The sequence below is a fragment of the Chenopodium album genome, chromosome 25 (assembly GCF_948465745.1).
Source record: "Chenopodium album chromosome 25, dcCheAlbu1.1, whole genome shotgun sequence".
Lineage (NCBI taxonomy): Eukaryota > Viridiplantae > Streptophyta > Magnoliopsida > Caryophyllales > Amaranthaceae > Chenopodium > Chenopodium album.
In genome coordinates this window covers 7,968,923-7,983,314 of record NC_137858.1, presented here as the reverse complement: position 1 = coordinate 7,983,314, position 14,392 = coordinate 7,968,923, and the positions used below count along the sequence as shown (strand labels likewise).

The 14,392-nt window shown below is 34.3% G+C and overlaps 2 protein-coding genes across 2 annotated transcripts; one reads left to right on the top strand and one right to left on the bottom strand.

The window, feature by feature from the left end:
• Positions 1 to 234: 234 nt before the first annotated feature.
• On the top strand, positions 235 to 5,782 carry LOC145614207 (serine hydroxymethyltransferase, mitochondrial-like). The gene is made up of 15 exons (XM_081669226.1): positions 235 to 483; positions 578 to 628; positions 789 to 875; positions 1,470 to 1,591; positions 1,683 to 1,759; positions 2,076 to 2,200; positions 2,776 to 2,868; positions 3,254 to 3,346; positions 3,464 to 3,661; positions 3,952 to 4,056; positions 4,172 to 4,237; positions 4,363 to 4,440; positions 4,899 to 5,010; positions 5,101 to 5,211; positions 5,323 to 5,782. Exons 1-15 carry the CDS (start codon positions 394 to 396, stop codon positions 5,469 to 5,471), a joined length of 1,557 nt encoding a protein of 518 aa, XP_081525352.1. The 5' UTR covers positions 235 to 393; the 3' UTR covers positions 5,472 to 5,782.
• A 144-nt stretch (positions 5,783 to 5,926) lies between these two features.
• Positions 5,927 to 11,366, bottom strand: LOC145614208 (CBL-interacting serine/threonine-protein kinase 8-like). Its single transcript, XM_081669227.1, has 14 exons — positions 10,739 to 11,366; positions 9,386 to 9,448; positions 9,044 to 9,115; positions 8,758 to 8,865; positions 8,600 to 8,674; positions 8,466 to 8,519; positions 8,243 to 8,368; positions 7,904 to 7,993; positions 7,589 to 7,711; positions 7,322 to 7,441; positions 7,021 to 7,137; positions 6,832 to 6,888; positions 6,663 to 6,737; positions 5,927 to 6,436 (listed from the first exon to the last, which is right to left on the bottom strand). Exons 1-14 carry the CDS (start codon positions 10,895 to 10,897, stop codon positions 6,329 to 6,331), a joined length of 1,347 nt encoding a protein of 448 aa, XP_081525353.1. The 5' UTR covers positions 10,898 to 11,366; the 3' UTR covers positions 5,927 to 6,328.
• Positions 11,367 to 14,392: the final 3,026 nt, after the last annotated feature.

The window sequence follows — 14,392 nt, the reverse complement described above, 5'->3', positions numbered from 1 at the left end:
GTTAAGTGGTAGTGATTTTAATAATTAGTGTGTTTGTGTGGTAGTAACATAAAATAAAAAATTAAAGGGGTAGCAAATGTGAATTAGGGTCCTTTCCCTGATAGCAAATGTGAAATTTTCCTTAAAAATATGGTGAACAGAATATACTGGTCGACCCTCCAAAAATGGAAACTGCTCAATCAAGTAATCGAAATATCAAATCCAACATAGTAGGTGGAGGTCCCACCAATAACAACCGCACCAATCCACCAACCCACTGAAGTCTGAAAGTAGCAAAGTGCCTGATTGCTGACATCAACAGCCACTGCATCTCCACTCCCTTCCCAATCAACCGCCACAAAAAACTCAGAGGAGAGAGAAAATCAGCCACTTTTAGAGAGAGAAAGCGCGGCAATGGCGATGTCAATGGCGCTTCGCAGACTCTCCTCTTCTTCTTCATCTTCCTTTCGTCCTATCTTCAATGGCGGTTCTTATTTCTACATGGTTAATATTCTTATTTTGATATTATAAACTTACGCATTATCATTTTTATATGAATGTAGGTACATTTTCATATTTTCTGCATTTTTTTTGGCAGTCTTCTTTGTCAAATCAAGCTTCTCTTGATAGCAATCGATCTCGTGTTAATGTAAGCTGTTTAATTTCGTTGTCGAATTTGACATTTTTTTTTAATCATTTGATGTTTTATTGCAATCTGATGATTTAGGGTTTGGTGATTTGTATCAATGGTGATCGTATGTAAATATTTTATTTATTTATTTAATTAATTTTTAAATTTTTGGATTTAGTGGATAAAGCAGCTGAATGATCCCCTTGAGGTTATTGATCCTGAGATTGCAGACATTATTGAGCTGGAAAAAGCTCGGCAATGGAAGGTAAATTTATTACTGAATAATAGTTTTATATAATATAGTATTATGTTTGTAAAGAAGATTTTCTGCTTTGTGTTTTGAATTTTGATTGAGTTCATATATTGAAAATTTGTCCATCAGGTTTTGATCAGTTCTGGTTTGTTAATGATGTTTGTGAGTATTTGATTTAAAAGCATAATGCGAAATATGTTGCTATTTCATTTCAATGTTTAAACCATAGTTGGTATCTTGGCGTAAATTCGTGTTTATGTATCACCATGGAATGTGCAACCTGTAAGCCACCTAATCTGATAAATGGAAGTCTGAACTTCATGTGGTGTTGATTGATTATACCATATATGCGTACATTTACGGCCTGTTTGGTATTGTTAATACAACACTCCACTCTCAATTGGTTTCCTTTGTATGGAGTACATAGAAATATACATACTTGGGACTTTGTGAGATGGTTTGTTTTACCATGGACTTTGATTTCTTTTCAAAATCACACCAACACAGTATCACTATCTATTTATTCGTATTACCTATTAATCAGGTTGACCTGAGGAATTATTGTTTGTTTCTGGTCTCACATTGAAAATTTATGGGTGCCTACAGGGGCTTGAGCTTATACCGTCAGAGAATTTCACCTCTGTTTCAGTAATGCAAGCTGTTGGTTCTGTCATGACTAACAAGTACAGTGAAGGATATCCAGGGGCTAGATACTATGGAGGAAATGAGTATGATAAAGCTCTAACCTTTTTCTTTTTACCCAATGTAGTTATGATAGATTATAGTTCCTTGTCTCATCTTAAGTAAAATGGATATCAGGTACATTGATATGGCTGAGTCATTGTGTCAGAAGCGGGCATTGGAAGCTTTTCAACTGGATCCTGCAAAATGGGGAGGTGAGCAACTGAGCACATAATTTGCAAGCATATGTCCAGAAGTTGTATCATAGTCGCAAGCTACACCTTAGCTTCCACAATTTCAACTATTTTGCATGAAAAATGTGCCTGAACAATTAGGATTTTTAATTGAACAGTGAACCTTCAATTGTTTGGATAATATTTCTGAGTTAAGTCATAAAAAGGATTCATGTAAACAGTCTCTGTTTTGTATTCCATATTATGAGGTGCTTTTGTAATTTACGATCAATAGTACTCCTTAGTTCTTGCATCTAGAATCATGAAAAACAATCTATTTTTCTCATTATTATTGCAGTCAATGTGCAGTCTCTATCTGGATCACCAGCCAACTTTCAAGCTTATACTGCACTTCTGAAACCCCATGAAAGAATCATGGCACTTGATCTACCTCATGGTGGACATCTTTCGCATGGTTATCAGGTGTTCTAACTTTGTTTAATGAAACATTTGTTTAGGTTTTGGGTGCTTGTGCGTTGGGGTTTTGTTAAGCTTTATTAATTAAACATCAACTATCATTCATGCCGATTTATATGCATTTTATTATTTATAATAGAGAAATTACTTTCAACAAAAAGAAGACCCAGGCATTGCTTTCATTCTGTATGTTGTGGCCTTCAGTTTGCTGGAAGAACTCATTACTCACATTACTTGAACTAAGTTATAGCCCTCCACTTTTTCTAGCTTCCTTAGTAAGTGAAATGTAAATTTCTAGATCACATTGCCCAGTAGAGACTATCAACCTTATTAAAAATGTCATAGGCATTCTCTATATATGTTCATATATTTGAAACTACTTCCGTCCCTCTCCGGATTGGTGATTGAGCTTTCCAAATAGCTGTAAACTTAGTTGATTGGTTTTGAGTTAAGTTGGCTAATTAGCTGACATGGAGAATTTTTAAAGGTATCCTTCATTAATTTGGCTTTAGGACTATCTTATTAGTTTTCTTATGCTCATGTTGAAATACAGGCTCAATCACTTTTCTTTTTACTTGCAGACTGACACCAAGAAGATATCAGCTGTGTCCATATTCTTTGAGACCATGCCATATAGATTGGATGAGAGCACAGGTTACATAGACTATGATCAGGTACTTCCTTTTTGAGACTCAGTTTTTGGCCAATCTGCTGTTGTGTTCCATGCTCTTCTTTCGGATTAATGAAAAATGGATTCCTTTCCTCTGGTCTTGTTAGATGTCACGTGTTAGCCAGGAAAATATGGATGTACATGTACTTAGATGTTTTATAAAAGTTTATCTGTAAGTGAATTTATAACATAAAGTCATTTGTTTCTATTGAAGAATGAATTGCCATGTGCATAAACCATAGTTCATATTTCTCTGTAGTGTTGTTACCTAATACTCTTCATAGCTCTTAAAGTTTACTTCAGATAAGTTTGTGATTCACTTTTTTATGGAAAAACACATTCCGTGTCAATAAAGAGTATATATATTCTTGTCAATATAATTTTTGCAGATGGAGAAGAGTGCCACTTTGTTTAGGCCAAAATTAATAGTTGCTGGAGCAAGTGCTTATGCACGCTTATATGATTATGCACGGATCAGAAAGGTGCACTCCCTTAGCTTATAATTTTGTTTCCATAGTCTCATTATTTCCTCATTCATCTCTATGGCTTGAAATTTCTTGAAATTAAAGGTATGATAATTTTTTTGATTGATCTAATAGGTTTGTGACAAGCAAAAAGCTATCATGCTAGCAGATATGGCACATATCAGTGGGTTGGTTGCTGCAGGTGTCATTCCATCTCCTTTTGAGTATGCTGACATAGTGACAACTACAACACATAAATCCCTCCGAGGGCCACGAGGAGCAATGATATTTTTTCGGAAGGGTCTAAAAGAGATAAACAAGAAAGGGCAGGAAGTGAGTTTTTGTTTCTTTGACAAGAATAGCATCAATCCATTCATTTCTGTCCCAATTATTTTGGCTGGACAAATATTTTAAACTCTAACTACAGAAACATTGTCTCTGTAATGGTTAAATGCTTAGATCATCCATCTATTGAGGCTTATTTGTAAACCTTTGTTCATTCAGATCCAAATTGTTATTTCGGAATGGGGACTAATTATTGGCCAGTTCCGTAATGAGAACATGGGTGAACAGTTCATATTCATCAAGTATATGAATTCTAAGTAGTTGAGTTCTTGTTGCAGGTAATGTATGATTTTGAAGACAAAATCAATCAGGCTGTCTTCCCAGGACTTCAGGGTGGACCACACAATCACACTATTGCTGGCTTAGCTGTTGCTTTGAAACAGGTTTATCTTGAAATTTTGTATGTGAATTTTCAGATCAAAGATACAAATTCCAGCTTGTAATGTATGTTAATCTAACTATTTTGTTCTCCATATATATATGCTTTGTAATGTTTAGGCTAGGACTCCAGAGTACAAAGCCTATCAAGAGCAGGTGCTAAGTAACTGTGCTGCATTTGCCCAGGTACATAAAATAAAAAAAATTGATCAAATCCCTGAACAATTTTCTTCATATATCAATTCATAATTCATTGATGTTGTGGTAGGTAATCCCCTGACAAGGCTTATCCAACTATTTTGATTGTGCAGAAGCTGGCTGACAATGGGTATCACCTGGTTTCTGGCGGGACCGATAACCATCTAGTCTTGGTGAATCTGAGAGACAAGGTGAGGGATCTTATTTTTGTGATTTTATGAATGTTTGTGTCTGCAGGTTATTTGGTTCTGGATAATGGCTCATGGTTTAGTGTTTTCTCAATTATTAATTTACGTTGATATTGACATGGCTGATCTCTTCAGAACCTTTAAACTGCTGTTTGGGATTTGTCCCTCAAGTTCCAAACTAGAGAATAGTGTCACTATCTCTTGTTTGAGTTATGGAACTGCTTGGATCTTGGAGGCCATTTTTAGAATTGAATAGAAAAATTTGCATGCCCCTAATATATTGGTGCAAATAACATGCTATCATTAATGGTGTTTCTTGGAAAGTATATACTAATTGATTTTCCATTCCTCTGCCAACTCATGGTGGGATTTGTGGACTGGAAAGGTGTGGTAAAATCAAGTGGGGGCTGTCTTCAAATTATTAGAATGTAGCTTGATTCTCTTTTCTTTATCATGGAAAGGGTATTGATGGATCACGAGTTGAAAAGGTCATGGAAGCAGTTCATATTGCTGCTAATAAAAATACAGTTCCTGGTGATGTGTCAGCCATGATTCCTGGAGGCATCCGTATGGGTAGGCCATCATCACCTATCAAAGTATCATACTCCTGTGAATTTTGCATCCCCACTGTCATCATATAAATGTTCTCTTTTGTTGTCATAGGAACCCCTGCACTAACATCCAGGGGATTTGTGGAAGAGGATTTTGCCAAAGTGGCTGACTTCTTTGATGCTGCTGTGAAGTTGGCGTTAAAGATAAAGGCTGATACAAAAGGTTCGTATGACAATTTGTGCTTAAATTACCTCCATGCTCATCTTTTGTCATCCACAATGAAAGTGAATAATGAATGATCTAATGCTGTGCACCTGAAACTTCTTTTGAAAGGGACAAAGCTGAAGGATTTTGTGGCTACCATGCAATCAAATGACAACTTCCAGTCTGAGATCACGAAGCTGCGTCAAGATGTTGAGGACTTTGCTAAACAATTTCCGACTATTGGTTTTGAGAAAGAGACGATGAAATACAAAAACTAGACATTGCAGTCAACGAAAGTTTGAGAATGTTGCTCAGATAATAGCTCAGCCTCTCTAGTGGAAATTGAACAGGATATAATGAAGTTTCGGCAAAAGAACAACTATATGAAAGGAGAGAATCCAAGTATGCGGCAGTCTGATATTATTCAGTACGAATTGCATCAGGCATGTATCATGACAGCGACAAATTAAATGTCGCCAATATTAGCAGATACTTCATATTTTTTATCAGTTGATCACTATTTTTGGTATCAAACAAAGAAGCAAAGAATCCAGTAATTTCTTAATAGAGGAAGCTAAATTTTTTTTTGAGTAAATAGAGGAAGCTGAAATTACAGCACTACACGTTCAACCATCTGGGATTTTCCCTGCATTAAACATAAAATTACTCAATAGAACAAACTGTAACATTAACTCATCAGCTCACTATTATCTCGGATTTTCCCTACATTAAACATAAAATTACTCAATAGAACACACTGTAACATTAACTCATCAGCTCACTATTATATGTAGAAGCAAACAAGTTCAAAATTAAGCATATCTTCATACCAAGCAAAATTCGTCTGCCTTTAAAAAAAAAAAAAACCCAAGAGATTTACAAATACCATATTAACTAAGGTCATACTTAATTTCCTCAAATCTATGTAATATAGTACAGAAAATTCTATAGCCTTTACTCCCTAAGAAAAGATATATAAACATCATTTGGAGGTGAGTTCTGCTCTTCAATCCCGAGTTAGCTACACTGCTGTCTCTTAGTTTTCTTTCGTGGATCCAACTGATGCTGATGTGGGAATGTAAGTAAGCTCATCACAATCCAAAAGCCTCCTAATTATTCTGAAGTAAGATAAAGGCTATGGACGCTTTCTACCCATCTTGTTCTTGCCAATTCTTGATATTCCCGAATCATTAGGAGGCTTCCAAATTATATCATCCAGATTTTCGCAGAAGTTTTTGTAAAACTACGACATAAAAAAGCATCAATCAGTAGCAAGAATTTGAGAAGCAGCACTGCTGTGCTTAAAGTATTCCTCTGAGTTATAAATGACAAGACATAAACAGCAGTCCATAAAATGTAGAGCAATTGATGATAATAATTGGGCATCCAAAGATGAAAAACTCTCTTACCAATCACTCTACAAGTTAACTGCTAATTAAATCATCAGAAAAGCAAGTAAAAAAACTAACATTGAGGTACTCAGTAGGATCACCAGCAACTCTTTGAATATCAACCAACAAAAACGTAGGCGCAACTTCAAATACCTGGAAAATGGAATCTAAATCAGTTCCAACTTCCCACCAATGAAAAGAATTCGGAACATCAGAGTAACCAACCACAATGAAGAGGAAGACTTACTTCTAAAATCACAGTGATATTTCCAGTCTTACTAGCTGATAGACCTTCAATCCTCATCTGGCAGAAAAAGAGAGAAAAATAAGATTATTGCTAGCAAACATAAACAGCAAGCATAGAAAATGTCACCACCAAATAACAGATCTAAGATTAAGGTTGAGAAAGATTGTTAAAGCTCCTAGGACTTCCTACCTTATAGTTCCGTATATGCGTCTTGAAACCCATTGATTGGGCAACTACTTCCATACTTGATAAGACAACTTTTTCTGGCTTTTGGGAAACAAAGCGTGTTTGATGTTTCACTGAATCCTGTTAAAGAGTGAAAGGATATTTAAATTTAAGCAGTAAAAAGAGATTAAGAGAATTCCCACAGTTTAGAAATATGAGATTAAACTTTTTAACATTAATAGGAAAATCTAGTGAAATACCACACAGCGACATGATAAGTTCAAGATAGCAAAGTATAAAGGAGCCAGGAGATACAGCTTCATACCTTGCCTTTATCAAACAAGGATTGAAGATTTAATCCCTGTGATAGAATGATAAGGTCAAATGCATTGAGATTCAATGGTCCAGCATCATCATCTCCATGTTGCTGATACTCTTGCTGATTCTGCAATAAAAGTTACATCATACCACGTATGCAGCAAAGATGATCTCAGATAAAATTAAATTTATATTCAAGGAATGTGATGTGAAATAGGCTCTCCTATCCTAGATGAACTAAAACTAGGGAACCAAATTTCAAATTCTCACTGACCTCAGTCTCATCAAAAACAGCATTTATGTCATCCAAGTTGACATCTTCATATTCAATATAACTAACAGGAGTATAATCTTTTTTGAACCATTCATCATCTTTAATATCTTCCATCCTAATGCGCTGCAGAGAAGAATAAGAAGAAAAGAACATACAACTCAGAATTAAATACATAAAGTAAATGAAATAGTCTGACAAGGAATAACGTAAAACAAATTGTGAAAAGGTACTAAAAGCTTCATTAAAGTAATCAGGTTTTCATATGCTTGTATGAACTAGAGTACACACAACTTTAGTTTGACAGAAAAATCTTACGCTTTGAGGATTTGGGTCCAATATTCGCTTGATTAAAGATTTTGCTCCCATGGAAAACCAAGAAGGAAATGAAAAATCGGCATTTGCAATCTGCAAATCAGAAATGAAAAGTCAAGTGTGAAGATAATTAAGATTAAGGGAATAATGACAATAATTTTGATGCTTTGATACTTGCTCGTATTACATGGGAGAGTTAATCAGTGAAAAACATCTTATAAAAGAAACAAATACATCCAGCAAGATTAGAAGAAGAAAAGGATCAAGTATACAGAGGGTCAATGTTACCAAAAGCCTGATAGCTTTAACAAAGGATCAATGTTATAATCAAAATGTTCATGCCTTACTGTATAGTGTCGTGAGTTCAAGTTCGTCAAATGGGAGATAACCTGCCATCAAGACATAAAGGATAATCCCACAAGACCAAATATCTGCCAGAGCACCATCATAGCCCTTGTGATTGAGAACCTAGTAGGAGATTTGAAGAGAAATTATGATTTATGAGTCAAAGACATTAAAAAAAAAAAAAACAAATATATAAAGTAGTTTGCTGAAGTGCCATTACCTCTGGCGCCACATAGTTAGGAGTCCCACAAGTAGTTTTCAGGAGACTAACGCCCTAAAAAAATAGAGCCTAGTGAAAATCATCTAAATATATAAAATTTCTTAAACTGGACAAAAATATTATGAAATATATACCTCTGGAGGTTGTGCACTAAGTCCAAAATCAGAAATTTTTAAATTTCCCTGGGAATCTAGGAGAAGATTTTCAGGCTGGACAAACACATAAAAGGATTTTAGGATGTTCATAAGGCAATATCAGCAAAATGGTCATTTTGAGAATAATAGAAAATCACCTTCAAATCCCTATGGTAAACCCCTTTGCTATGGCAAAACTCTACACCATCAATCAATTGCTGAAAAAATGTGCGAGCTTCCACCTCGCTGAGTCGTCCACGGTGAGCCTGCAAAAATAGGAGGGATTAGTGTAATCCTTTTGAGCCCGTCCATACTATTATGAGCCATGGATTGGGGGGGGGGGGGGGGGGGTGGTACATACAAGGTCATACCTCAAAAACAAAAAACTCAGCACAAAACAAGGTCATATCTCAAAAACAAAAAAACTCAGCACAAAAAACTTACAATTTTATCAAACAATTCGCCACCCGTAATGTATTCTAATATGATGTAGATCTTGGTACGACTTGCCAGTACCTGCACAGTTGACAACACCAGCTTATTTCAAGGGCATTTATGCACCCTCACAAAACACAAAGCATAACCTATCTACAATAATTTTTTCATAGGCCCCTAAATTCTTCTAATTCTGTAGGCAAAATTCTTCCAATAACACTAGTAATATAGTTTTCTAATTATTAAAGCAAAATGTGTTCACACACAGCCAATATAATTTATAGCACACCAGTCATGGAAAACAAACTCTACTTCACTTACGAAAAAATACTCTGACCAAAGCATCCTTACCTCATGTAAACGAACAACATGTGGATGCCTAACAAGTTTCATTATGGATATCTCCCTTTTTATCTGCAGGAAGACAAATATGCTCAGTGTGTAATGGACAAACAAGTATAGCAAAAACTAACAAGAGAGGTGAGATGCAGGGAAATACAATTAGCAAAATGGTGTAACTTCCAAAAGATTAGAGAGAATAGAAGCAAAGAGGATGAGGAGGGGTATGTAAAAGAAAGAAAGAAAATCATCTACTTTGATGCAAACAAATTCAATTTCAAACAAAATCCTAAGCAAACAAAATTGGACCAAGCCATACAATTACATTTGAGCAAAGAACCAGCAACGGACATATCAAGCAGTAGAAATTAAGTGTCTGATTGAAGCCAATTTATGCAAATATAATCTACAATTACACACCCCAATAAATTATTTTATGTTACGGTACAAGCAAACTTCATCTTCTATGGAGAACAAGTAACAATTGGGCATAGTTGCAGAGTGGTGGAGCTCTTAAGAATAATCAAAAGGTGTTCAATATCATCCAGTTTATACTTCTGAAAAATCATATACACAAAGTATGCACTACACCTAACAGAGCAGCAAGCTATGGGTGTGAGCCTGTGAGGTGATACTGCTTTACTAGGAATGAGCCTGATAAAGGACAGACTTTCACTAGGTTTGCCCCTTCAAATCACGGTGCGAGGCTAGCTAAGAAAAGGTAGCAATGTTGAGATTGGTCTAACATGGAAAGACCACAAAACTACAAGAGTCACAAAGCTAACTAATATTCAAGGCTGGATCCTTACACCTTGATCATTGCTAATGGCAGGTATGTAAAGACTTGGATTAGCCAAATTACAAATATTGTCAACTGATCAAAATTGCTTCTCATAATTAACCTACTTGAGGGACAACCACCACCAACTCAATAAGTAATTAGGGTAATGTAGGAAAATCTTAAATTTTTGGAATTCACAAAATTGAAATGCAATTACCACCAGAAAATCAAGTAATCAACCCTTTATAATGTACTATTCCCTAATATTGTGGGTTTTTAGGATTTGATTGTACTTTCAAGAGCCAATTACACCAACATTAGTTAGTACTGTAGGTGGTAATTCATCTTTGACTAGGCTCGACGATGGCCTATCAGAAATCAATGCAAGTCTCCATCCAACATACACGAATCATCAACTATGCAACATTAACACATATATATTATAAACTCGATTACAAAAAATACATATCAAGTCAAAAATCAACCAATTCCAAACTTAATTATAAACCCCACAAATTAATCATAATGGATCTCCCAATTCTAATTTTTTTACTTAGTCAAATAAAGATAAGAGAGAAAATCACCTGCTCAACCATCTTATGCTTAAGGATGGCACTTCGATCAAGAACTTTCATGGCAACACTTTCACCAGTTTCTGTGTTCTGAGCAAATTTCACCTTAGCAAAAGTTCCTTCTCCAATTGTTCTTCCAATCTCATACTTTCCTACTTTTCTCACCACCATTTCTTTCTCTCTTTAATTTCTTATTTTGAAATTCAATTGTGCAATTTGGCAGGGCATAAACAAAATTCTCTTCTCTTTTCTTCACCAACAGCATAAAATCAAAGATGAAGATTTTCCTCTTTTCCCACTAATCTCGAAAAAAACCCCACAATTAAGAATTTTTTTTTTTTTTGAAAGGGCCACAATTAAGAAATTTGATTGATACCCAATTTGGCAATTTGTATAATGAATTTAAAAAGATAAAAAAAATAAAAAAGCTAACAACTTTTAAAAGTTCTGCAAAAAATAATTAGAGTCCTAAAAATTGGGTTTTTGTTCCCTTGTTTAATTGCCAAATTGCAATTGGTGGGAAATAAAGTATGGAACTTTTAATGAGAATTTTGTGCCGAAAAAGCGTAGAATATAAACATTAAACATGAAAATTGGGTTTGGGGTTTTATAGGTTGAGGGAAAGCATGTTGTTTTTGTAGGTCTATGTAGGGGTGAGCATAGCAGGGTACCCTGTAAAAATATCAGGACCCGGAACCGGAACCTGTTGCAACAGGTTCCTAAAAATAGGAACCGGAACCGGAACCTGTTGCAATAGGTTCCTAAAAATAGGAACCGGAATCGGAACCTGTTGCAACAGGTTCCGAAAAATTGGGAACCGGAACCGGCAGGTTCCGGTTCCTAAACAGGGTACCCTGTCTGTCAAAGTAAGATTAATAGTTACTTGATAAATTGCGACAAATTTATTTTTTTTTAAAATAGATGATCACAATAAAAGCTTACAACTTTAGTATAGTACTTCAAATATAACAAACCAACACTAATTGTCTAGAATATTTAATACCATATAGGTTCCGGTTTCATGTATCCTATAGGGAATTTGTACTAACAGAGTACCCTATAGGTTCTAGATCCAAAATTTTATTACCCGGAACCGGTTGTAACAGGTTCCTAATTTTATTACCCGGAACCAGAACCTGATCAACATGTTCCGGGTTTGGAACCTGCGGTTCCGAACAGGTTCCGGTTCCATATCAGGGTACCCTGAATTTTTGCTCACCCCTAGGTCTATGTTAGGTTGGATTTTGGTAGATATAATCATTTAAATGCTCTAAATTTGTTTTTTTAATCTGTAATTTTTTTTTTTGTGAGGATTTTTTTTTTCCTCTTTTTTTTGAGGATTACTACGGAAATTTGCTGATTAATATGAATAAAGTTAATTATATATATATATATATATATATATATATATATATATATATATAAAGTTAACAACTAAGATAAAATTAAAGATGTGGGAATCGTTGACAGCATAACCCCAAGAGGAAGACTATGTTTTGTAGGTTGCCATAGATTTAATAAATACCCTACCTGTCCACAAGATTTGTCCTCAATTAGCATCTCATCGGTCATCACTGATCACTCTTCATTCCGAAATTTTAAACTAAAAAAAATTATATTGCATTCGTTCGATTATGTAATTGCTACAAACCATTATAGTAGCACTCACGCATGTCAAAACATATAATTGACCATTTTATATATTTATATTTTATTATACATATAATGAAAGACTAATTCAACATTGTCTTAAAAAAAAACAAAAAAATTAATCCAACAAAACAATAAACAATAACATTAAGATGTTATATAAAAGTAACAAAATCTATATCAAAACTAGTACTAATAAGTAAAAAGTGATAAAAAAAAAACCTCGAAAAAATCAATGAGTGACACTAAAAGGAAGTATGACATAAATTTAACTAAAAATGATAAAAAAAAAAGAGAAGAAAATTTGATGATTTTGCATTTAATAATAAAAAAATAGAGATATTATTGTATATTATTAAGTAAAATAATTCTATAATCAATAAAAGTATCAATTAAAGTAGGATCTTGCTAACGAACATCCCAGGGCGTTGGAAAGCATTTAAAATAATACCTAAAGTGGTATTAATTTGGGAAAACATGACAAAATCAAGCGTCAATTGGTGTAATTAATATTAATTTTAATATAATCTTTCTACTTTTAGCTAGCTTAGCTTATCCAACGCCCCGAGACATTCGTTAGCTTTTGCCATTAAGATAATGTTAAAAGAAAAATGTAGCTATTAAGTGAGGACATGCAATTAGATTTTATTGGGGATAAGGAATCAAATTATTATTGGTTTAGCTTTTGACCAACTAACATGTCATCATGTCATATATGAATATGTGGTTGATTTGACTACTAAGTGATTAACAAATAGCAATTAATCCAATTAAGAATATGTGGTTGATCAAGTATGTAAGTATGTTGATTCGCTTACCATATTTAGTTTCTTAATGAATCATATACATCAGTGAACCATGGTACCATTACATTTCACAAAATTTGTTTCCAGATCACCCTTCATCTATAGAGGTCCCTTTCTTCTAGTAGGATTTTCCTCGCTATAATGTCAAAGTTGTGTATGATTGTAGTGGTCTCAAATTCAAGGTAATAGTTCGTAGTGCTTAATTAAATCAATGGATGCAACACTTTTTCAAAATATAAAATGTTTTACCTAATCTTTGTGTAGTGTGTTAAGAGAAAACTGATACAAGTCCATACATAGTGACATTGTAACACGCGTTTATTATGATATTATATTAGGAGACTAACTCAATAAAAAGTTTAAATTGATGGACAAAGTTTAAAGATTGAGTTATATACTCTATCACGTCGATATGTAGGAATATAGGATTAATTGAAGTTTTTAATATTTGTCAATTAAATGAGAAAGATTTGAGAGTGAGATTTGAACACTAGGATAGTTCTAGTAAAAGGATTAGACTGCTAATACTTTTTTATTTATAATTGGGACAAACAAGCCAATAAAAATAACTTAGTACGTATTTAATATTTGAAGACGTTACAAGTTGTAACTTGTAAGAATATATACGTGTTGTAAAAATGTAATCTAAATTGTGAAAGAGACAAACAATTGCAAACAATTTCTAAAGTACATTGTTTGGTGATTCACCACTAACTTGCACTAAAAGTTGCAAGTGGCCGAGTGGTGTATTTTAGGCGGACACAAATGAGTTATTTATCATTCTACAATTATTTTCACTCCATGTTATACTTTATATTATTTTAGTGAAGGTTCCCAAATATTATTGGATTATCAATTGTTCATACAATCAAAATTATTTGTCAAAGAACATTTGTCAAGTTGATCAAGGATGACTGGTATACCAGGAACTATATCAGCCTACATATATACTGTATGATCCAAGCAGCGTATAGAAGGAATTATGAGACGAACAACGTAATGCCAGCTATCGAAGATGATCTACTGCTAAGACAAAGTAGCAACAGCAGCTGCAGACCAGAAGTAGTAAACAATAGTCCCTTCATTTCATGACATAATGAATATTGATGATGTACACAACACGAAAAGTGGGTCTTGCGTTGGGAGTACCTGTGGATAGTAGGGTGCGGTGGTGGCCAATGTAGAGGAGTTTGCAATGGTGGCTGCTGTG

Coding starts and splice junctions, on each gene's coding strand:
- LOC145614207 (XM_081669226.1), top strand. CDS start 394: ATGGCGATGTCAATGGCGCTTCGCAGACTCTCCTCTTCTTCTTCATCT. Junction 2,201..2,775: donor ATCTTTCGCATGGTTATCAG/GTGTTCTAACTT, acceptor TTTTACTTGCAG/ACTGACACCAAGAAGATATC. Junction 3,662..3,951: donor TAAACAAGAAAGGGCAGGAA/GTGAGTTTTTGT, acceptor TTCTTGTTGCAG/GTAATGTATGATTTTGAAGA.
- LOC145614208 (XM_081669227.1), bottom strand. CDS start 10,897: ATGGTGGTGAGAAAAGTAGGAAAGTATGAGATTGGAAGAACAATTGGA. Junction 7,994..8,242: donor TCACGACACTATACAGTAAG/GCATGAACATTT, acceptor TCTGATTTGCAG/ATTGCAAATGCCGATTTTTC. Junction 6,738..6,831: donor ATATCACTGTGATTTTAGAA/GTAAGTCTTCCT, acceptor TCCATTTTCCAG/GTATTTGAAGTTGCGCCTAC.